We start from the raw sequence: 23689 nt of genomic DNA, 5'->3' as shown, positions 1-23689 counted from the left end.
TGTTGTGGGGTTGTTAACCAATGTCATAAAACAACATGTGTACTACTGTTTGATGAGAAACTATTTGTTCTGTAAGCCTTCACCTGAAGCACAATTAAAAAAAAAAAGAATATGGATCATAGATAAATAATTAAATCCCTTTTGGTCTAACCACAATGCTATTTTCTGTGTATATTCTGTTATCCGCCAGTCGTGAGGCAGAAATGTGCAGTCACTTGACCATTGCATCAGGTGTTCAGTCATACTCTTGAGGATGCACTTAGATTAATAGCTTTCTGATTGGTTTATGACCACACTTTGTTTCTCTGACCTAGAGCTATAGAAATGATATGTAATTGTACATGGTGCTGTACCTTTTACAGAGTATGCTCACATGCAAACAGTATTTAATCACATAGTCCCCATAAGGGAATGTCTTTTTAGCCATAGTTTACAGATGATATATATATAATTTAGATTATGTGGTTCCAACAATCTCTTACTGTTGATAATTGGTGGCCTGGGGATTTGAATCCCAGAGGTCATGAATACAGAATGGTGTGTGTTTTCCATACTATCTCAGCTGTTTCACCTGGCAGATACTCTGTAAAAACACTGCTCAATTTTCATTATTTCAGTAGCCAGTTCTGTATTCAGTGAGAGATTATCTAGACCTGTCCTGTCTAATCTGTTAACCACTAGCTATATGTGGCTATTTAAATTTAATTAAAATTTAAAATTCAGCTCTTCACTTGCAGTAATCACATTTCAAGTGGACAGTAGCCACATGTAGCTAGTGGCTACCATACTGGACAGTGAAGCTATAGAACATTTCCATCATCACTGAAGGTTCTGTTGGACAGTGCTGTTATAGACATTTGGCATTTATCAATATCGGGAATATTGAGATGATTATTGAGCTATAAATATTTTTCCTTTCTATAGCATTTAAAGGAGCCCTGGTGGTGCAGTGGTTAAGCACTCAGCTGCTAACTGAAAGGTTGGCAGTTCAAACTTGCCTGGCAACTCTGCAGGAGAAAGACATGGCATTCTGTTTCCATTAAAGATAGCAGCCTAGAAAACCGTATGAGGCGGTTGTACCCTGTCACATGAGGTCACTATGAGTTAAAATCTACTCAGCAGCACCTAACAACAACAACATAGCATTTAAAGGAAACCTAGAAAAAGTTGATATTGAAGCAAATTAAAGAAAATTTTACATAGAGATAAGGACTCTTGGTTAGGGTCTATTTGGAATTCCCTTCTTAAGTTATCTTTGGAGTATGTGGCTTTCACATCCCTCTTTGATTTGAGCTAGCAGATCTGTTCCCAGCCAGGTTATTTAGTTGGAGCATATTGGTAGTAAGGGGTGGCAAAAAGAGCTCTGGAAAGAGAATCACATGATCCAGGTTCTAGGCCTAGTTCTGCTACTGGTTTACTTTGGAATCTGGCTTAAGTCATTGTGTCGCTTGCCCCAGGTGCTATCAGTCTTATGATTCTGTGGTTTAAATTTGATTGGGGTTGAGGATTATACGTTGTTTTGAATATTGACAATTCAGAGCTGAAGAAAACAGCTGAATGTTCATTTTTGGATTATACAATGCAGTTTTGAGGACCCTCCGCAACCCCATTCTGTAGGATTTTTTAAATGAGAGTTTTATGGTAACTATCTTAGCAGTGGTGTTTATGAAAATTTCCCAAGTGAGAATTTGAAGCTCATGTTGCAATAGTTGTTGAGCAGCTAGCTGATTAAAGAAAGCAAATGTCTGCCAAAGAGCTCTGTGCCACCTAATAGGGTTAAAGTATGTGTGCAGTTTGACTCTTATTAATTTTTTCATTGGCAAATAAAATGGAGAGTTTAATGTGGGAGTTCAGAGTACTGTGAAGACACTCACTCTGGCTTTCATAGGATAAGCAGTAGAATTTGGTAATTCTCTTTCCACTGCTTGTTTCCAGGAGGGGGTTACTCTGTAGTCTTATACAAGTGGCAGATGTGGAATTTAAAGTTTTGGATCTCTATCAGTGTCATTAAGGTGCATTACGAATAATTATGGGGTAGATTTTGCATCTTATATTAAAATGCTGAAGCTCTCGACTATATGTTTGTGTTCTGTTTAATTATAACTGTAGATTAATATACACTCAGTGTATTGATTCAGGTTTTTGGTTGCCCCCCAAGGAATAATATGTTCTGAATTCTAAATAACAGATTAATTATTGTTCTTCTAGTTTATACATTTTTAAATTTTGTTTTTGTGGCATTCTTACCCCTTCCTGATTGGAACATCATTGAAGGAAGCTCAAAATCTGGAAATTTGAGAAGTGGGAGGCTTTTAATTGGGCCATAAGAATAGTGCAAAATAGCTAATTTTTCTTGTACTCAGTGATTGGAAGTGTCCAATGTCAGTATAAAAAATATTTGAAGGAAAATCAACAATTAGTGTAATGCTGCTTGTAACTTTCTGATTATATAACACTTTTTGAAATAGATTTGATAAAAGCTTTTGTGACTGATGCTTTGTTTTTCGGGTTTTTTAAATAGACTAGAAAAAAAGATAAAAAATTATCAGTTTCAGATAGTTCTGTAATTTTAAAAAAGGCTTTCTAATTTAGAGTGTAGTTTTATTTTGTACAAACATAGTTCTCATCTCATAAGTGATAGCTTCTGAGGCAGTTTGAGTCCACCAGCTGCTCCTTGGAAACCCTATGGGGCAGTTCTACTCTGTCATATAGGGTCGCTATGAGTTGGAATCAACTCGATGGCAACGGGTTTGATTTTGGTTATAGTAAGAGAGGTATGTTAACTTTCTTAAAAAAAAAATTATTGAACAAAAGAATCAAATGAAATTTTAATGCCATTAGATAATGTGTTCTGTTGTGAGAGGGAAGTTCTGCAAAAATTTTCAAAGCCTTAATGGAAATCCTGTCTTTGAATTGACCCAATTTTTTTCCCCAGGTGAATGTATTAAAGGGTGTATAAATTTATTTTAGACAGATTTCATTTAGTGTAAGTTTTACTTTTGGTGACTGTCACTAAACTTTCAGTCTTCACAGTGTGCCAGGTGTTTTATGAAATGTTAGAAACATTAAGTTGCCAGCCTCAGCTGGGGTCTTGCTGCGTCATCTCTAGAAGTTAATTTCCATTGGATATCACCTAGAAGGATTTAAAGTGAATGTTAACAGGGACGACTTAGTGGCTAGGAGGTGTGAAATGAATGTTTGAGAAATGAAGTATGAAATACAAGTAGCTTATTTTTATTACGTGTATCTAAGAAATTGCTTTACTCTTCTGCACTTGCGTAGAATTATATACATGATTTATTTAGCACCACTTAAACAATAATAACTGGCATACTCAGTTGAAAGTTAATAGCCTGTTAAATCACAGATTGCAGAGTACCTGTCATTAAGCCATAACTTCTTTAACCCTGGCAGTATCATAGTGATCAAGAGCACAAGCTCTGGAGCCAGAGTGCCTGTGATGGAATCCTCATTCTGCCACTTCTAGTTGTACAATCCTGGGCCTGTTACTTACCTGCTCTGTGCCACAGTTTCCACATCTGTAAAAGGGAGATAATAGTATCTGCGTTGTGGAGTGGTTGTGAAGATTAAATGAGTTAGTATATGTAATATTCTTAGAAAATAAGTGTTTTTAAAATCAGCTTTTATTATTTTTACAATCCCGAGGTACCTGGAAAAAAAGAAAGGTGCTTATTCCTTAGGCTTCTCTTTTATCCTGTAAATTCTGAAGTCATTACAGCCAAAAAAAAGGAGAGAGAGTTTCCTAGTGAGAACTTCTGAAGCTTTGTTTTCCTCCTGGTTTTTATTGCTTTCCAGAGAGACTGATTTTTAAAAATTACTGTCAGGTTTTTTTTTCTTTAATCAAGGAAAACATGTTTTTCCCCCCTTCATTTATTTATTTAAGCATTTCCATGAAGTGTTTCAATATAAACACTGCGTTATTGTGTTAATGTATGAGAACCAAAACATGGAGCTACCTAATCTGTTTTCATTTGATAAGCTGAATTAAGCAGAAAATAAATGGCACAGTTGGGAGAAACAATAAATTAAAAGTCAGATTACAATATTGGGGATAAATGAGATTTACTGTTCTAGATAACGAGTGTTAACACTTTGGTTGACTAATATTCACACATATAATATCCTTGTAGTATAAATTAAGGTTATTACCTTTACAATGTGGCCACTATAAAATTTTAAAAGTATCTTGTATTCAGTTATGTGATTAAATTAAATATTATAACTTTACAGCTACAGAAATATATTCTAAAATATATCCTCCTTACTATTTCGGAGTCCCTGGGTGGCATAAACGGTTAAGCACTTGACTGACAACTAGCTGAAAGGTTAGTGGTTCAAACCCACCCAGAGGCATGTGGAATACAGGGTTGGCAATCTGCTGCTGAAAGGTCGCAGCCTTGAAAACCCTATGGAGTGGTACTACTCTGCACACACAGGGTCACCATGAGTTGGAATCAACTCAGTGGCAACTAACAACAACAATACTGTTTTATTTCCAAGTAATTCAGTAATTTAAATTTTATATACCAAATGAAGTTGAAACTTAAACCTAATTGAAACTTAACTTCAGTATTTCTTTTTCATTAGCCAAAATATTGTGGGACCTGGCTATAAGTATGTTTGTTATTGAATTTATTCTGTGTGAGATCTGTTTTTGAAGGTGTTTAGTTTGAATGGCTTACGGATTCAATAGTAATAATAGCTATATAAATACACACGTACACTTTATAAAGCTGTTTCATTCTGTTAATTTATTTTATATTCATAACAACTTCATAAAATATGTAGAACAGGTGTTCTTACCAAGTCCATTTTACTGATGATGAATTAGAGATACAGAAGCTAAGAGTTTTGTCTGGTCATCTCAAGAAAGTGCCATATCAAGGACTGGAACCCACCTCTCTCAGTCTAACTCTGTCCATCACACCAAGCAACCACTTACCTTTTCTCAGTATTTGGGAAGAACAATTACATCCTCTTTTGCTTTGCTCATTGCTGCTGATGTGTGTGTTGTTTTTTTTTTTAAAGAGAAAAAAAAGAATTTTAAGTGTTAATGGAGCTGCTTAATTAGCTGTTAGTAATAAAACTTTAAACAATTTATTTTCAGTTTTAAGAGGCTTTTTGTGTCATAAAAAGAATTTGAGATAGTTTTATTCTATTATGAGGGAAGTAAACATTTGGTAAAAATGGAATACTTTTACCATTTATGCAACAAATAGTTGAGGACTTGCTAATTAAGAAGTATCATGCCAAATATTGTAAGGATGTACAGGTATCCTAGCAGTTGATCTTTCTGCCCAAATATGTATGAAAGTTTGTGAATCTTTGTGATGAACATTTTCTTTGATTAATTGTTGTGTTCATTTCTCTTGGTTTATAGACTTCAGAAGTTGTTCAGTCACAGGAGGAAATAGGAATTACTTATAGGGCAATTCAGAGTACTTCTGAAACTCCTGAGTAACTCAATTACTGTTTTCCAGTATATTAATTTGGTACAACTTCAGTATCTATTTAAAAGGGTTTCTTTGTAGAACAAAGAAATTTCAAGCTGGTAAAACATTTATGCTGACAGTTATTGGAGTGTTTTGCAGTGATTAAAAAAAAAAAAACTAGCAGAGATTCTCAGGACCTTTATATACTCTTAATTATTGAGAATCCCAAAGAGTTTTTGTTATGTGGCCTTTATCACTATTTACCATATTAGAAATTAAAACTGAGAAAATTTTTACATATTTAATAATTTTCAAATATATTTCAACATATTTAATTTCCTTGGCTCTAAGAAGACCAGAATTTAATACCTTGGTTTATTAAGGCATTTAGGTCATTAGTGTTTTATAGTATCTTGCTTGATGCCCAGCAGTAACTTTTGAATAATGATAGTTATTGTTGACCCTCTTTGAAAATTAAGCTTAGACTTAATTGACAGAATATTCTCTCATATTCCTTAAGTGTATTAACATCTGTGGATTTTATCGTGGAACATCAGAATAGGGAATAGAAATAACTGGCTTTCCTTTCTCTTTTTTAAGAATCACATATGTCAGGTTTAAAAAAGAGTGCACTACAACCCCTGAGTGACACAAGGTGGACACTCAACCTTGGATTTGGGGAGTAAGCAGAATTACTAGCATATACTAGCCTTATTTACTTATATGTGGGCTAAAGAAGCAAAGAAGAGACTTCGCTTTGCAAGACTGGGGGGAAAGGGAAATCTGGAAGTTTTCATAATTTCTTACAACTTCAAAATATGTTATTTTCCCAGAAGATTCTTTTGTTTCAAAGCTACTAGGTTCCATTTCAGACCTAAGCTTATGTTATTTTACTATCCTATTTTTACTGTGTATAAACTAATAATACAAATAGCTACTAATGTTTATGGGGGGTTTACTGTGTTCTACCACTCATCTGTCAGTTTGTCATACTGCTGTGGCTCGCATGTGCTGTGATGCTGGAAGCTATGCCATTGGTATTTCAAATACTAACAGTGTCACCCATGGTGGACAGGTTTCAGTGGAACTTACTGCAAAGAAGGACTTGGCGATCAACTTCTGAAAACAATTGAGCAGTGAAAATCTTATGAATAGCAGTGGGAATATTGTCAGATATACTACCAGAAGATGAGCCCTTCGGATTGCAAGGAACTGAAAATACAACTAGGGAAGAGCTGCCTTCTCAAAGTAGAGTCAACCTTCATGACATGGATGGAGTAAAGCTTTCGAGACCTTCATTTGCTGATATGGCATGACTCAAAATGAGAAAAAACAGCTGCAAACTTCCATTAATAATTGGAACATGGAATGTACAAACTACTGGTCTAGGAAAATTGAAAGTTGTCAGAAATGAAATGGAATGCTTGAAGGTCGATATCCTAGGCATTAGTGAGCTGAAATGGACTAGTATTGGCCATTTTGAATCAGACAATCATATGGTCTACTGTGTCAGGAATGACAAATTGAAGAGGAACAGCGTCTTATTCATTGTCAACAAGAACATTTCAAGATTTGTCCTGAAGCACAACACTGTTGGTGATGGGATAATATCCATACATCTACAAGGAAGACCAGTTAATAACGACTGTTATTCAAATCGACACACCAACTACTAATGCCAAAGATGAAGAAACTAAGGATTTTTACCAACTTCTGCAGTCTGAAGTTGATCAAACATTCAGTCAAGATGCATTGATAATTACTGGTGATTGGAATGTGAAAATCTGAAACAGAAGGATCAGTAGGAAAATATGGCCTTGGTGATAGAAACAGTGCTGGAGATCACATGATAGAATTTTACAAAACCAAAGTCTTATTCATTGGAAATACGTTTCTTCAACAACATAAACGGCACCTTTACACGTGGACCTCACCAGATGGAATACACAGTAATCAAATTGACCACATCTGTGTAAAAGAGACAGTTGAGAAGCTCAATATCATCAGTCAGAACAAGGCTAGTGGCTGACCGTGGAACAATAAAAACAAGTTCATGAGAGCCGAACTACGACCGTGAGTACATCTCACCTGAATTTAGAGACCATCTCAGGAATAGATTTGACACATTGAACATTAATGACCCAAGACCAGATGAGTTGTGGGATGACATCAAGGACATCATACATGAAGAAAGCAGAAGGTCATTAAAAAGACAGGAAAGAAAGAAAAGACCAAAATAGATGCCAGAAGAGGCTCTGAATCTTGCTCTTGAACATAGAGTAGCTAAAGCAAAAGGAAGAAATGATGAAGTAAAAGAGCTGAACAGAAGATTTCAAAAGGCAGCTTGAGAAGACAGAGTAAAGTATTGAAATGTGAAGAGACCTGAAGTTAGAAAACCAAAAGGGAAGAACACGCTTGGCATTTCTCAAGCTGAAAGAACTGAAGAAAAAATTCAAGCCTCGAGTTGCAATATTGAAGTATTCTGTGGGTAAAATGTTGAATGATGCAGGAAGCATCAAAAGAAGATGGAAGGAATATATCTGGGCCCATTCCAAAGAAAGGTGATCCCACAGAATGCAGAAATTATCGAACAATACCATTGATACCACACACAAGTAAAATTTTGCTGAAGATCATTCAAAAGCAGTTGCTGCGTTACATTGACAAGGAACTGCTAGAAATTCAAGCCTGATTCAGAAGAGGACGTGGAATGAGGAATATCATGCTGATACCATGGAACTTGACTGAAAGCAGAGAATACCAGAGAGGTGTTTACCTGTGTTTTATTAACTATGCAAAGGCATTCGACTGTGTGAATCATGACAAATTATGGATAACATTATGAAGAATGGGAATTCCAGAACACTTAATTGTGCTCATGCGGAACCTGTGCATAGGACAAGAGGCAGTTGTTTGAACAGAACAAGGAGATACAGCATGTTTTAAAGTCAGGAAAGGTGTGAGAGTCAGGATTGTATCCTTTCTCCATACTCACTCAATCTGTATGCTTAGCCAGTAATCCAAGAAGCTGGATTCTGTGAAGAAGAATGCGGCATCAGGATTGAAGGAAGACTCATTAACAACCTGTGATTTGCAGATGACACAGCCTTGCTTGCTGAAAGTGAAGAGGACTTGAAGCACTTAGTGATGAAGATCAACGACTACGATCTTCGGTATGGATTACACCTCCACATAAAAAAACAAAAATCCTCACAACTGGATCAATAAGCAACATCATGATATATGGAGAAAATACTGAAGTTGTCAAGGATTTCATTTTACCTGGATCCACAATCAGCACCCATGGAAGCAGCAGTCAAGAAATCAAAAGATGTATTGCATTGGACACATCTGCTGCAAAGACCTCTTTACAGTGTTAAAAAGCAAAGATGTCACTTTGAGGACTAAGGTGCACCTGACCCAAATCATGGTATTTTCATTCACCTCATATGCATGTGAAAATAGGACAATGAATATGTAAGACTGAAGAATTGATGCCTTTGAATTATGGTGTTGGTGAAAAATATTGAATATACCGTGGACTGCCAGAAGAACGAACAAATCTGTCTTGGAAGAAGTATAGCCAGAATGCTCCTTAGAGGCAATGGCAAGACTTTGTCTCACCTACTTTGGACATATTATCAGCAGGGACCAGTCCCTAGAGAAGGACGTCATGTTTGGTAAAGTAGAGGGTCAGCAAGAAGGAGGAAGACCCTCGACAAGATGAATTGACACGTGAGCTCAATCGTAATAACTATTGTGAGGATGGCACAGGATTGGGCAATGTTTCGTTCTGTTGTACATAGGGTTGCTATTTGTTGGAATCAACTCAGCGGCAACTAACAATAACAACAACAATTACTGTGTTCCAGCTACTGTTCTATACTGCTTCAACTGAGTAAAGCTATCCTACTAACATCCAAAATTATAGCACAGACTAAATAGTCATCATTTATTTAAGGTAATTTATTAAACTGTACATTGATTCTTTAAACTACACACTCATTTATTCCCTAGGAATTAAAAAAAATTACAAATGAGGTTTTTTTTGGGGGGGAGGGTCTTAAAAGTAATACATGTTTACGGGGAAGAAATTCCAACAGTACATAAAAGATTTTTTAATTATTTTGACCAGTTGTATTTCATTTGTAAAAATTCATTCTGTATTTTAGAACAGTTTTAGATTAAACAAAAACCAAGATGATAATACAGAGAGTTCCTATATGCCCTAACACCTAGTTTTCCTTATTAATATCTTACTTAAAAAAAAAAAAAAAAAGGAGTGGCTGGTAGATTCGAACTGCTGACTTTTTGGTTAGCAGCTGAGTTTTTAACCACTATGCCACCAGGGCTCCAGTATCTTACATAGTATGGTACATTTGTTAAAATTAATGACTCAGTATTGGTATATTTTTATTAGCTAAAATCCATACTTTATTCAAATTTCCATAGTTTTCCCCTTTAGTCGTCCTGTCTTGTTAGAATCTCCTTGTTTTTCATGACCTTGACAGTTTAGACTGGCCAAGTGTTTTGTAGGATGCCCCTTTATGGGCATTTGATGTTTTTCTCATGATTAGATTGGGGTTTATAGGTTTTGGAGAGGAAGATCAGAGAAGTAAAAGTACCATTTTCATCACTTATCGAGGGTACGTACTATCCTTAGAATTTATGACTTGATGTTGACCATGATCACTTGGCTGAGGTAGTGTTTGTCAGGTGTCTCCACTGTCAGGTTACTCTTTTTCCCCCCTTTCTGTACTGTATTCTTTGGAAAGAAGTCACTATGCGCAGCCCACACTTAAGGAGTAAGGAGTTATGCTCCCCCTCCTTTGGAGCAGAGCACCTACATAAATTATTTGAAATTCTTTTGCAAAGGAGCTTTGTCTTTTCTCCTCCATTTATTTACTCAGTCATTTATATCAATTTGGACTCATAGATACTTATTTTATAATAAATACCTAATACTGCTCTATTTGTCACTCGGATTTTCCAGCTTTGACCGTTAGGACCTCTTTCAGTTGGTTCCTGTTCCTCTATGACATGTATGTTTGTATTTATGGATGTTTGTGTGTGCATATATATATATGTATGTATGTAGATACAGTCAGCCCTCTATATCCATGAGTTCTGCGTCCAGGGATTCAGCCAGATGCAGATTGAAAATATTCAGGGGGGGAAAAGTTTCCAGAGAGTTCCAAAAATAAAGAAGCAATTAGGAAAGTGTCACCTATGTTCTAAATGCCAGCTCCGCTCTGCAGATCGGCCCCTGCCCTTGGGCCTGGTGTACCGGGGTGTGTGCACCTCTGGATGCCCACAAGTTCCCACTGCATTCAGGCGGTAGGGGGAACCCAGGAAAAACGAAGCCCTCTTCTCCCCATACTCCCCACCCAGGTGAGAACCAGAACCTGCCAGAGCAGGCGCACCTGCACAGTGGGCTCCTCACAGTCCTGGCCCATGGATCTCACTTTATATGCAAATACTACGCCATTGTATATAAGGGACTCGAGCATCCAGGTTTTTAGTATCTGCAGGAGTCATGGAACCAATCCCCCGCAGATACTGAGGGGTGACTGTATATATACATCTTACTTCCTTACTTGCTGGCACTACAAGATGCCCCAGGTTCCTCTTGTGTATTTCCTGCTGTAGTCCTAGAATGAACCCTTTTTCTAAGGAGCCTGCCTTCTTTTTACTGGGGAATGGTATTAGAAACCAAGATGTATGTACTAGGTGTGCCTGTTGCTACTTGGGTGTAGTTTTTTATAGGCTTTCTCAGTTGACAGACCAAAAAAATATATATGTATCTATTAACATAATGTGTATACACATATCTATAAATATTTCTCTACTTAGACATGTGTCTAGATTAAGCTAAACATGAGTTCCTACTGAAGTATGCATTGCTGCATGGATTATTCTAACCACCTCCTCTTGTTTCTCTGTAAATTCCCACTCCAACATTGAGAAACCTGACTCCCACCACCCAACATCCAGTGAATTGTTCATTTCCAGTATACGCTGAAAGCAACATCAGAATTTTTAACCTGTACCTCCTTGGAAAACAGCTTTATCAACTATAGTACATTGCTTATCTGTACTTCCTTTTGCCTTTTGTATTGTAGACTCTACTAATTTCCAGAGTTACTTAGGTCAGCATCTTTTCCCCCTCCATTTTTTTCTCTGTTTCTGTGTCTCTATTTCTGCTGCAAAAGACTTCTTTGAAGTATAAAAAAGCAAAGATGTCACTTTGAGGACTAAGGTGCGCCTGACCCAAGCCATGGTATTTTCAGTAGCCTCATATGCATGCAAAAGCAGGACAATGAATAAGGAAGACTGAAGAAGAACTGATGCCTTTGAATTATGGTGTTGGCTAAGAATATTGGACTGCCAAAAGAATGAACAAATCTCTCTTGGAAGAAGTATAGCTGGAATGCTCCTTAGAAGCAAAGATGGTGAAACTTTGTCTTACATACTTTGGACATGTTATCAGGAGGGACCAGTCCCAGGAGAAGGACAGCATGCTTGGTAAAGTAGAGGGTCAGCGATAAAAAGGAAGACTCTGGACAAGATGGATTGACACAGTGGCTGCAACAATGGGCTCAAGCATAACAACGATTGTGAGGATGGCGCAGGACTGGGCAGTGTTTCGTTCTGTTGTACATAGGGTCGCTTTGAGTTGGAACCAACTTGACAGCACATAATGACAACAACAACTTTTTTTTTTTTTTTTTGTCAATAAAATTTGTTGGACGAACAAGTCACTTTTTCTCCTGGAAGGCATTGTGTTCTCTTTACTTCCAGCACTATCTTCTGTTGCCTCTACCTGCAATAGTCTTCTTTGCCCTGATATAGTCAGCCTCCCCTCCTTGCTCCTACCTTGCCTGCTCCTCTCCTGCACATTTCTCTCTCTCGGTAATACTGTTACTGAGTGGAATATTAGATGGACGATGTAGAATTTTTTTTTTTTGGCCTGTAGACAGTTTTTCTTCCTACTGATAAGTCTTTTAACATTTCCGAAAAATATTAATTGTGTAATTTTAAAATAATACTATATTTTAAAAGTGGCTTGTGGTTTTTTTTTTTAACCATTTCAATAGGGAGGCAATGTAACGTTAAGAGCGTAGATTGTGGAATTATGTTCCCTGGGTTCAAGTTCTGGCTCCACAGTTTAGTAACTTAGTGAACGTAAGTGTGCCTGGATTTTCTCAACTGTACAATGATGATATTATTATCTGCCTAATACAGTTGATGTGAGACTTAAATTAGAAATATCCTTTAAGTGCTTTTAACAGTGCCTAGCACATACTAAGTGTTCAATAAATGTTAACTATTATCAAAGACTAGTGCTGTGTAAAGATAGAGAAAGAAAATTAGAGTACTGTATTTAAGGTGGTTGTCTTTTCAGACTTTTGAGGATTACTTTAGGGGTTTTAAAGGTAGAGTGACTTCTGGTTTGCCTGGGATGGTGGTCCTGGAATATGCCTGTTACCCTGGCATGATTATTAGTAGCACCGGTTGTCACTTGCAAATGTGTCATCATTTTTGAGTGATAAATTATATGGTCATCTGCTCCAGGGGCCAGGGATTGGATAAATAAGTGGAGTAGGCTTGGGGTAGACAAGTGGGGACAGGGAAGAAACACACCCATAAGAGAGCAGCCACTACTCTGTACCAGTTGCTGGTGGTCACAGAAAAATGTGGGCCTGGTATAACCAGATCTTGATTTTTTAGGAGTAGGCAGAAGTCTGAAATTTTTGTAGAAGTCTCCAAATTTTTCATCATTGGAGACTAATTCATGTTATCTAAAAAGTACAAAAATTCACTGAACTGTATAAAGATTTATGCATATTATCACATGTAAATTATATCACAGTTTTAAAAATGTACAGGTCATATGATGATTTAAAAAAAAAAAAAACCCATTGCCTTCTAGTTGATTCCGACTCATATATACATATACATCTCCTTTGAGTTATTGGTTTCCAGTATTTGATAATTTCTTGGTGAAAGAATCAATTGTAATGTGGAAATTTAACACGTTTTTTAATATTGGTCAATATATCAGACTTTGTAGAGTTTGAACTCTGTTAGTATATGTTGAAAGTATATGGTAGTAAAAACTATATAAGATTGGAAAAACTTACCTCATAGAGTTGCCTAAAGGGAAATCTTGAGAGCATATTTAGACTGAGAAAACTGGTACTTAGTAAAGTGTAAAGGTAGTGCTAAATTGATCATAATTGTGAGAGATCCTGAAAGTCTTAATTAAAATGATTAAGAATTTTCTGAAGGCTGTATAAATTGCATATAATTGCAGTATTGAAAATAGAAGTGTACTTTTAATAGGCAAAAATTGAGGAACCACTGCTTTTACTTGAATGTACTTCAGAAAGGTCTTTTTTGATTGGATTCTTGAAACTTTGCTTTGGAAACAAATTAAAATTTTTTTCTTTTTCTTTTTAAGACTGTTTTAAAGAAGTCATTCATATACGTCTGGACGAACTTCTCCGTGTTTTAAAGTCTGTAATGAATAAGCATCAGAACCTTAATTCTGTTGATCTTCAGAATGCTGCAGAAATGCTTATTGCAAAAGTGAAAGGTAAGAAAGATATATTAAAAGTGGGCTGATGTGGGCGAAAAGGATCCATGTGATATATTTTGGTCCATTTTGACTGCATAGCCATCTCTTATGGCATTGGTAAAGTACGTATCCATAAGGAATTGTATATATTTTGCTATTTAAATATTCCCACTCTTACAACCTAACGGTTTCTTCCTCTTCTAGAATTAAAACTTTATTTTACAGTAAACACTCTAAAAATACTAACTTAAATAAACCAAACAAGTGACATTTAAAAATTTTGAATTTTTTGAATGGATGCATTGCATGTCCTTTTGGGGTGAGTTAATAGTGTATGTACAGGAAATGTTTTTTATGTGAGGATAAATGATGCTGGAAAATGACCATTTGTAGTGGTTCTATGTAAAGAAGGAAACCAAATGGAGAAAAATAAGCTTTAATTGGGACTTTATTTTAAACTGTGAAAATGAAAAATTGTTTTTAAAAAGTTTATCGTGTGTGTGTATATATGTAGATAGCAAATATGTGCTAAAATTTAAAATTTAAGAACTGGGATATTTGATGAAGTGACTTACAGCTAGAATTTTTCTGGGCTGGAGTATATAAGAAGGATTGAGGGTAAAAGGAATATTTTTGAAAAGAGATGAAACTGGAAGCAGGGAGGTCATTTAGGAGATTTGTTAGGAATAGGGCTAGCTGAGGTGTGACAGTCTGATCTAAGGCAGTACCTAGGGTATGTTCGTGGTGGAATGTGGGTTGTTACATAAGAGGGGATGGATACTGATTTGTCTAAACATAAATAAAGACAGACTGAACGTTAAGGGTAAGGAGAAGTCTGAGTTGAAGATGTGGATTTGGGAGTTGTTGGTGTATACGTTGGTAATGGAAAAGGAAGACACTGACTTAGAGTGTCCAGAGTAAATAGAGGACCAAGTATGAGATTCCAGAGACGTAGAGGAGAAGATAGAAGAACCTGAGAAACACTTAAGAGGTAGAAGACAATCAGGAGAGAGCTGTCACAGAATTTAAAAAGTACAGGGTTTTAAGAAATGGTCATCAGTGTCAAATGGCACTGATAAGATAATATAAACTCAGTGGAAGAATAAAAGGTGACTGCTGGAGAGCAATGGTATAGTGGAGTCAGAGACAGAAAAGGTAACAGCAATCCTGTGACCAGTTCTGTGATAGAGGTAGCATGGGTGCCATGGTTACACACAGTAAGGGGCCCGTCCTAGGTTGAGTAAGGAAAGGAAAGGCTTCTTGGAGAAAGGAGTTACCTGTCCTGAGTCTTGAGGATTGAGTAAACATTAACAGTGGAGCTTGGGGTCTGTGGTATAGGCAGCTTGCACCAAGACTCTGAATGGAATGTGAGATTGGTGAACTCGCTACTGTCTGGAGAGGGCAAAGTGCAGATGTCAAGGGATGAGGCAGGAAGAGAAAATAAAAACTTTATCAGTAGAATATAGACCATATTTCCCCCCCCCCCCACCTTTTGTTGACATTCTTTTTTGTAGTTCTTTTTTCTGTATTTCAAGCAGCAAAAAAAATAGATGGTTTTAAATTTTAAATAGGAAGTATGGATAGCATGTGTTGTGACTTTTAAAAATGTACTTAGTGACCAAATTTGTTTTTAAATAGATTGTTTACAAGTGCCTTTTAACTTAGATAGGGAAATTTGCGTCTATAGATAGTAAAATTTCCACGCTTGGAAATAGCAACCACAGTTCAATTGTTGTCAGTAGCCATTGTGCGCAGTCAGGATGTCCTGGGGAAGGAGTGTGCCTGTGTGCGGTTTGTGTCCACATTCCAGAAACAGACATGAAGAGAGTGGTCTCTCAGCTGCCTTGAAGATCTTTTTATCTTTGAGGTAAAGCAATCTTTTGGATATTATTTTCCACTGTGACTGTCTTTCCCCTTCAGATTATTGTTACTATTTTACTTTGGTACATGGATGAAATTTAAAAGGGAAAGATTACTTTGTGGTTGAGAAAGTTCTGTTTCAGTCGAACTCCATGGGACTGTGAAACTGAAAATTGTCTGGTTTTTTGGAGTGAATTTTTATGTTTTAAATATCAGACCTTTCTCCCCAGCCCCATTGTTGAGTCCATCTAAAAAATATCATTGATAACACCAAAAGAAAAATATTCAGTGACCTGAAAAATTGAGGTGAAATCAAAACATTTAATTCTTTCATTTAGTGGTAATTTTGTTTTCAGACCTTGGAAAGGCCAGGGGAAGGTAGGAACCATTTTTAATGTCTGTTCTATGCCAGACAGTTTAAGAGCTTTGCATATACTATCTATATTAATCTTTGCAAAAAACCTGTAAAAGTAAATTTTTATTATCTCTGTTGTAGAGAGGAAAAGTTAAAAACTATTGTATGGTAGGATTAGAAAGCTGTCAGGAATGTAGAAATCATTGAATCTTAACCCCCCTATTACATTTGAAAAATGGTGGTGACCTGAGCAGCTGACTTGTTTGGAGGTCTTAATTTGTTAAGTGCATTTTTAAAATATACCAAACTATTAAAAAAAAAAAGCTTCTGTGGAGTAACTTTAGTAATCTTGCTAGTTTGAATGCATGAAATTAATATAGTTCATATGTATAATAGTGAAAAATTGGAATTTTTAACTCAATTTTTATTTTAAAAATGGAATTTACCTTTTAATAACTTTAAAAGAAATATCCTTAGCTTTTCCCCATTCATTGTAGTAGTAACTTGTATTTCCTGTGTCTCCTCCTGTTTCTAAGCAGGAAGTTCAGTCTGACAAAATATTTGCAATATGGTAAGAGAGATACAACCTATTTTTGAAGCAGATAAAGACATCTTCAGCACTCAGTAATAATTTATTATGTACTGAGTATTACTGTTTGAATTATTTTCAGTTATTTTGGTCAATCTTATTTGTACCATAAATGAAAAGAACCATTTATTTAGGTTTTATATGTCTATTTTTTTTTTTATTGTACTTTAGATGACGGTTTACAGAACAAATAGTTTCTCATTAAACAGTACACGTATTGTTTTATGACAGTGCTTAGCAACCCCACGCATGTCAACACTGTCCCGTCTCAACCTTGGGTTCCCTATTACCAGCTTTCCTGTCCCCTCCTGCCTTCTTGTCCTCGTCCCTGGACTGTTGTGCCCCATTAGTCTCGTTTTGTTTTATGGGGCTGTCTAATCTTGGCTGAAGGGTGAACCTCGGGAGTGACTTCATTACTGAGCTAAAAACATGTCTGGGGGCCATACTCTCAGGGATTCTCCAGTCTCTGTCAGACCAGTAAGTCTGGTCTTTTTTTGTGAGTTAGAATTTTGTTCTTCATTTTTCTCCAGCTCTGTCCGGGACCCTCTGTTGTGATCCCGGTCAGAGCAGTCAGTGGTGGTAGCCGGGTACCATCTAGCTGTACTGGACTCAGTCTGGTGGAGGCCATGGTAGTTGTGGTCCATTAGTCCTTTGGTCTAGTCTTTTCCTTGTATCTTGTTTTCTTCGTTCTCCCTTGCTCCCGAAGGGGTGAGAGCAGTGGAGTATCTTAGATGGCTGCTCACAGGCTTTTAAGACCCCAGATGCTACTCACCAAGGTAGAATGTAGAACATTTTCTTTACAAACTGTGTTATGCCAATCGAGCTAGATGTTCCCCGAGACCATGATCCCCACAGCCCTCCGCCCAGCAATTCAGTCCCTCAGGGAGTTTGGATTACATGTCTGTTTTTTGACCTATATTTAAAAATTGGCAAATAAAGAAGAAAGATAAATCTTAATTACGCATACGCAATTGTAGAAGTGTGGTTTTTTCTTTCTGTCTTGAAAACTTATTTTTTCAGTAGGTAATACAGTCGCAGTTCAAAATACAAATGGTATAAAAGGGTATGCAGTAGTGAAGTCTCTCTCGTAAGTCCCTTAGCCACCTATTCCTTTCCCTAGATAAGCAAAAAGTATTATTAGTTTCTTGTGTGTCTTTTCCGGAGATACATCACAAATATACAGATAAATTCTTGTATGTGTTTTCTTTTTACCCTCCTTTTTTGGCAGCATTTGTTCTGCTTCTAGCTCGTTCCTTATCTGTACATAAAGAGGTTTTTTATTCTTTTGTTGTTCATTTTTGTATTCAAAACTGCATGGTAATCTATTATATTGATGAACTGTAACTTATTTCCAGCACTCATCTGTTAGTTTGTTGCACTGTGGTGGCTTGAGTGTTGCTATGATGCTAGAAGCTATACCAGTGGTATTTGAAATACCAGCAGGGTCACCCATGATGTACAGGTCTCAACAGAGCTTCCAGACTCAGACAGACTAGGAAGAAAGGCCCAACTATCTACTTCCAAAAATCAGCCAGTGAAAACCTGAATAACAACCGATTATGAAGATGGACAGGACTGGGCAACGTTTTGTTTTGTTATACATAAGGTTGCCATGAGTTGGGGCCAACTTGATGGCAGCTAACAACAACAACATTATTTCACAGACTTTAGAATTGTTTCCAATCTTGTTCTATTATAAACAGTGCTTCAGTGAATAACTGTGTAAATTCCTAGGGGGCAGTTGCTGGATTAGATGGTGTGTACATTTTTTTTTTTTTTTTTGATATTGCCAAGTTGCCCTCTGTAGAGGTTCTGCCCTTTTGCCAGCCATGCTGAAGAGGCGATCTCCTGTACCCTTGCCAACAGAACTGGTTACCAAGCTTTGTTATCCAGTCCAGTAGTGACAGGTGGTATCTCAGTGTAGATTTGATTAACATTTCCCTCATCTTGAAGCATACCCTGAGAGCATTTCATGTTTATGAGGCATTTATAGTTCCTTTTATGTGAATTGACACTTTGTCCATTTTTCTGTTAGTGATTGGTCGTTTTTTCTTGTTTTATATTGATTTATACAAAAAGTCTGTGTGTGTGTGTGTGTGTGTGTGTGTGTGTGTGTGTGTAATCAGCCCTTAATCTTTGATATAAGTTGCAAATTTTACCAGTTGTTTTTTGTCTTTTGATTTTGCATATGGTGTTTTTTACTGTTTTGTTTTTCCAGTTAAATTTATCAGTCTTGTCTTTTACTGTTTCTGGATTTTGGATATTAGGAAGGATTTCCTCATGCTGAGATTATAGTAGACTTCTCCAGTGGTTTTTCTTTTTTTGTTTTAATAGTGTCATTTATTAAAGTCTTTCGATGCGTTCTAAAGTATCTAGGTGTCTGGTTAATTTATTGAACATTTCATCTTTTCCCTACTGATTTGAAATGCTGCCTTTATCATATACTAAATTCTCGTGTATATTTGCATCTATTTCTGGACCTTATTATTTTCTAGACTATTTTATATATATGATATATAACATATATTACTGTAATATATATTGTATATTACTGCATAGGATTATTATTATATTGTTGTTATGGATTGAATTGTGTCCCCCAGAAATGTGTGTCAGCCTGCCTAGGCCATGATTCCCAGTATTGTGTGGTTGCCCACCATTTTGTGATCTGATGTGATTATCCTAAGTGTTGTAAATCCTGACCTCTAGGATGTTAATGAGGCAGGATTAGAAGCAGTTACATTAATGAGGCAGGACTCAATCTACAGAATTAAGTTGTATTTTGGGTCAATCTCTTTTGAGATATAAAAGAGAGAAATGAACAGAGAAGAGAGGGACCTCATGCCGCCAAGAAAGAAGTGTCAGGAGCAGAGCACGTCCTTTGTACCTGGGGTCCCTGTGCTGAGCAGCTCCTAGACCAGGGGAAGATTGATGACAAGGATCTTTCCCCCAGAGCTGACAGAGAGAGAAAGCCATCCCCTGGAGCTAGCGCCCTGAATTTGGACTTCTAGCCTTCTAGACTGTGAGAGAATAAATTTCTCTTTGTTAAAGCTATCTACTTGTGATGTTTCTGTTACAGCAGCACTAGATAACTAGGACAGAATTTGGTACTAGAAGAGTGGGGTGCTGCTCTAACAGATACCTACATTGTGGAAGCAGTTTTGAAACTGTGAATGGATAGAGGCTGGATGAGTTTTAAGGTGACTAATAGTAAAAGCCTAGATTGCCTTGAAGAGACTATTGGTGGAATTATTATGGATATCAAAGACAATTCTGGTGAGGACTCAGAAGGAAGTGAGGAGAGCTGTAACCCCTGGGCACTTACTGGTGAAGCTAGACTTGGCCGACTCATGACTCAAGGAGGAAGAGAGCTGAGTGCCTTCCGACCGAGGTATACTGGCAGAGTAGGGTGCCTCCAGGCACTTACTGATACAGCTAAAGGGCTTTGGAATACTTACTCGAGCAGGGCAGATGCCGGGCTGGCCCAAGAGGCCAAAGGGGCCAAGAGGCCAAGGAACCAGGAAGCAAAAGTTGAAGAGACAAGGAACACAGGAAGTGGAGCTGCCTCAGTCTCAAAAGGTAGGGCCACAACATCTAGGGTCTCAAAGGGTGGAGCCATGGCCTCTGGAGTTTCAAAGGGTGGAGCCACAGCCTCCTAGGTTTCAAAGAGTCAGATCTTCACCAATTCAGTTCTGGAGTGGGGGGCTGCCTTTCATGAGTGCCAGCGAGATGGGCCAGATAACTGAGACAGTTGTGTATATATTACTAATATAGTATATATATTGTATGTTACTATATTGTATTACTATATAGTAATACGTTGTTATAATATATATAAAAAATCCAAAAAAACAAACCTGTTGCCATCAAGTCAGTACCGACTCGTAGTAACCCTATAGGACAGAGTTGAACTGCCCCATTCCAGGGAGCAGCTGGTAGATTTGAACTGCTGAACTTTTGGTTAGCATCTGAGCTCTTAACCACTGTGCCACTGGGGCTCCATAATATGTATAATATATATTATTATCTGGACACTTTATTGTAGTTTCATAGTATGTTTTAGTATCTGGTAAGTGTAGTAGCCCTAGCCCCTCTTCTGTGCAGAGTTTTAATGTCTGGACTTTCTAATTGACTTGTCTAGCTCCGGAAAATATCTGTTGGTATTTTGAAGGTGATTGAAGTAAAAATTATAGATTAAATTAAGGAGAATTTATATATTTAGTGTTTCTAATTAAGAATAGAGTATGCATTTCATTTCTTCAAGTTGTCTTTTTTGTTCTTTAGGAACAACTTTAAAGTTTTCGTTATATAGATCTTGTAGCTTGTTCCCCCCCTTCCCCCCGTATTTTATTTTTTCATACAAATGATGACTTTTCTTCCTTTGTATCTTTTAAATTAATGACTTTCAAACCTGTGGGCCCTAATTCACTAAGTAGGTCATGACATCAAGTTTAGTGGGTTGTGACCAGCATTTTAAAAACGTGAAAGAGAATAGAAAAGAAAAATCATAGTGTAACACTCATTGTATAAAACTTAAGTGTGTTTCAGGAACTTTATGTTATTGTTGTTGTTAGGTGTCGTCCAGTCGGCTCCAACTCACAGTGAACATATGTATAACAGAATAAAACGTTGTCCAGTCCTACACAATCATTGCTATGTTTGAATGCAATTTTGGTAGCCACCATTACACCCACTGCTGCAGAACTTTATAGGTGTTATATAACTGGTAACTGTTACGTGTGTATGAGATACTTGGTTATGATGTAATATGTATTTCTTACTGAAGGTTGTGGTCAAGAAAATTTGAAAGCGGCTGTTCTAATAGGTTGTATGTATGAAAGCTGTGCATGTGATTTCTTAAGCACATGCTGCATGTGTCTCTTGTGCAGTGCTATGACTTAATTGGGAACCCAAGAGGGACAATTATTTAAACCTTTACCCAAATTTTGATGACATTGTAAAGAATGGCTTATGGATGGGAGAGAGTGGAGACAGGCCAATTACCAGGCTGTTAAATAGTCCAGACTAGAGGTAAAATGTGGGCTTTTGAACTGAGTTAGTGGCAAAGGGAATGGAAATGAAGGAAAATATTTTAGAGGAGTTTTGAAAGTGAAGCTGAGGAGCATGTGGAAAAGAGCAGGTTTAAAAGGGCGGAGTAGAAGGCAAGATAGGTTTCATGGTTAGCACATTGAGGTGTTATGATGCTGGTGGGTAAAGACTGGGAAGTAAGGAAAGGAACTTATCAAACAGGCTGTTGGAAACATGGGTTTGGAGCTCAGAAGGTTAAACTAGACAAGTAGTTTAGGGATTCTTTCCTTTAAAGGCATGGAAGTGGATGAAGTCTGTGAAGATAATGAGTGGAGAAGAGAGCCGGGATGAAAACTGCAGGCTGAGTGGGGAAGACTATGAAAACCAAATCATCTTCGGATAGATATAGAACCGAGGAAGGAAAGTCATGCTTACTAAATACCAGTGTTAGGTGCTTTACATTTGTTTTCTCTGTCAGTCCTCTCAACAGTATGCCATTTTACTTATGAAGAAATCAAAGGTAGATAATGTATACAGAGTAATATAGAAAGTGGTACAGGCCAGGTTTGAATGCAGGTCTGAATAACTTTGAAGCCTTTTCCTTCCAATTACTATAGCACATTGCTTCTAAGAGAGCAGAATACTTTGAGACAGAAAACCAAAACCTCTTGCCGTAGTCAGTTCTGACTCAGCAACCCTGTAAGGACGGGATTAGAACTGCCCCATAGGGTTTCCAGGGTTGTAAACTCTATGGAAGCATACTGCCACATCTGCTGCTACTGGGTTCGAACTGCCAACCTTTCAGTTAGCAGCCAAGCACTTTATCCACTGTGCCACCAGGGCTCCTGGTCGAGGCGGAAGAAGTGGTTAATATTTACAGTAATAATAGCTGACACTATTGAGTATGTACTTACTATATGCCAGACACAGTTAAGCTCTTTACATGGATTATCCCATTTAATCTTCAGAGCAGCTTTTTGAGGTCAGTACTATTGTTCTGTCATCTCCCCTTTTACAGATAAGGAAGCTGAGGAATAGAGAGAGGTTTGTCCAAGGTTTCATACGTATTAAGTGGTAGAATTGTTGAAAGTTGTAGAAAAGTTAAGTAGGATAAAAATTCAGAAGAAGAAAGGCCTCCAATTTTGACTGATAGGTTATTGTTTACAGATGTTTCTGTGGTGGTGTGGAGTGGAAATAATAATAGCTACCATTTATTGAGCATTTTCTATGTTCTAAGTTCAGTTAATCTTTACTTAGTATCCCTATTTTATAAACGAGGAAACCAAGGTGCACAGAGGAATTAAGTTATTTAACGTAGTAAGAAATAGTCAGGATTTAATAAATGTAGATTAGCTTCAGAACCCATGCTCTTAACCAGAGTTCGGCAAACTAAGTCTGGTGGGCCTTTACTGGCTTGCTGCTTGTTTTGTGAATAAAGTTTTACTGAAACACAGCCAGTCTAATCCACTTACGTGCTGCCTATGGCTGCTTTCATGCTACTACAGCAAAGTGTAGTTGCAGCAAAGACTGTATGGCCCAAAAAGCCTAAAATATTTACTATCTGGATCTTTACAGGGGGTTTCCCATTAAGCTGGGTAAAAAGAAAGTCCTGATGAATTCAGGATTAACTTGGGAGGTAAGGCAATACATGCCATGGCCAGGACCTATTTATACAAATCTGACATTGAATAAATGATAAATTAGATTGGATGGTAGCTTTAACAAGAAATACGATAAAATGAAAATTTTCTTTCTGTATAGGAAAGATTTGAGTATGTTAATAGCATAAAAATAAGATGTCAATTGAGTGGGAGATTGTGACA

General features: G+C 37.1%; 1 protein-coding gene across 2 annotated transcripts in view; it reads left to right on the top strand.

Annotated features, from left to right (window-relative positions):
- ARHGAP29 (Rho GTPase activating protein 29) overlaps window positions 1-23689 on the top strand; it is a 69619-nt gene that overhangs the window by 9843 nt on the left and 36087 nt on the right. For both annotated transcript variants that reach the window (XM_004378760.2, XM_023733461.1), the window contains one exon: window positions 13918-14052. In XM_004378760.2, coding sequence (XP_004378817.1) covers window positions 13918-14052 — 135 coding nt within the window. The remainder of the gene's footprint in view (window positions 1-13917; window positions 14053-23689) is intronic.

Source organism: Trichechus manatus, unplaced genomic scaffold (assembly GCF_000243295.1).
Source record: "Trichechus manatus latirostris isolate Lorelei unplaced genomic scaffold, TriManLat1.0 scaffold00058, whole genome shotgun sequence".
Taxonomy (NCBI): Eukaryota; Metazoa; Chordata; class Mammalia; order Sirenia; family Trichechidae; genus Trichechus; species Trichechus manatus.
The sequence above is the reverse complement of the archived record's forward strand: the minus strand, read 5'-3'. Positions and strand labels throughout refer to the sequence as shown.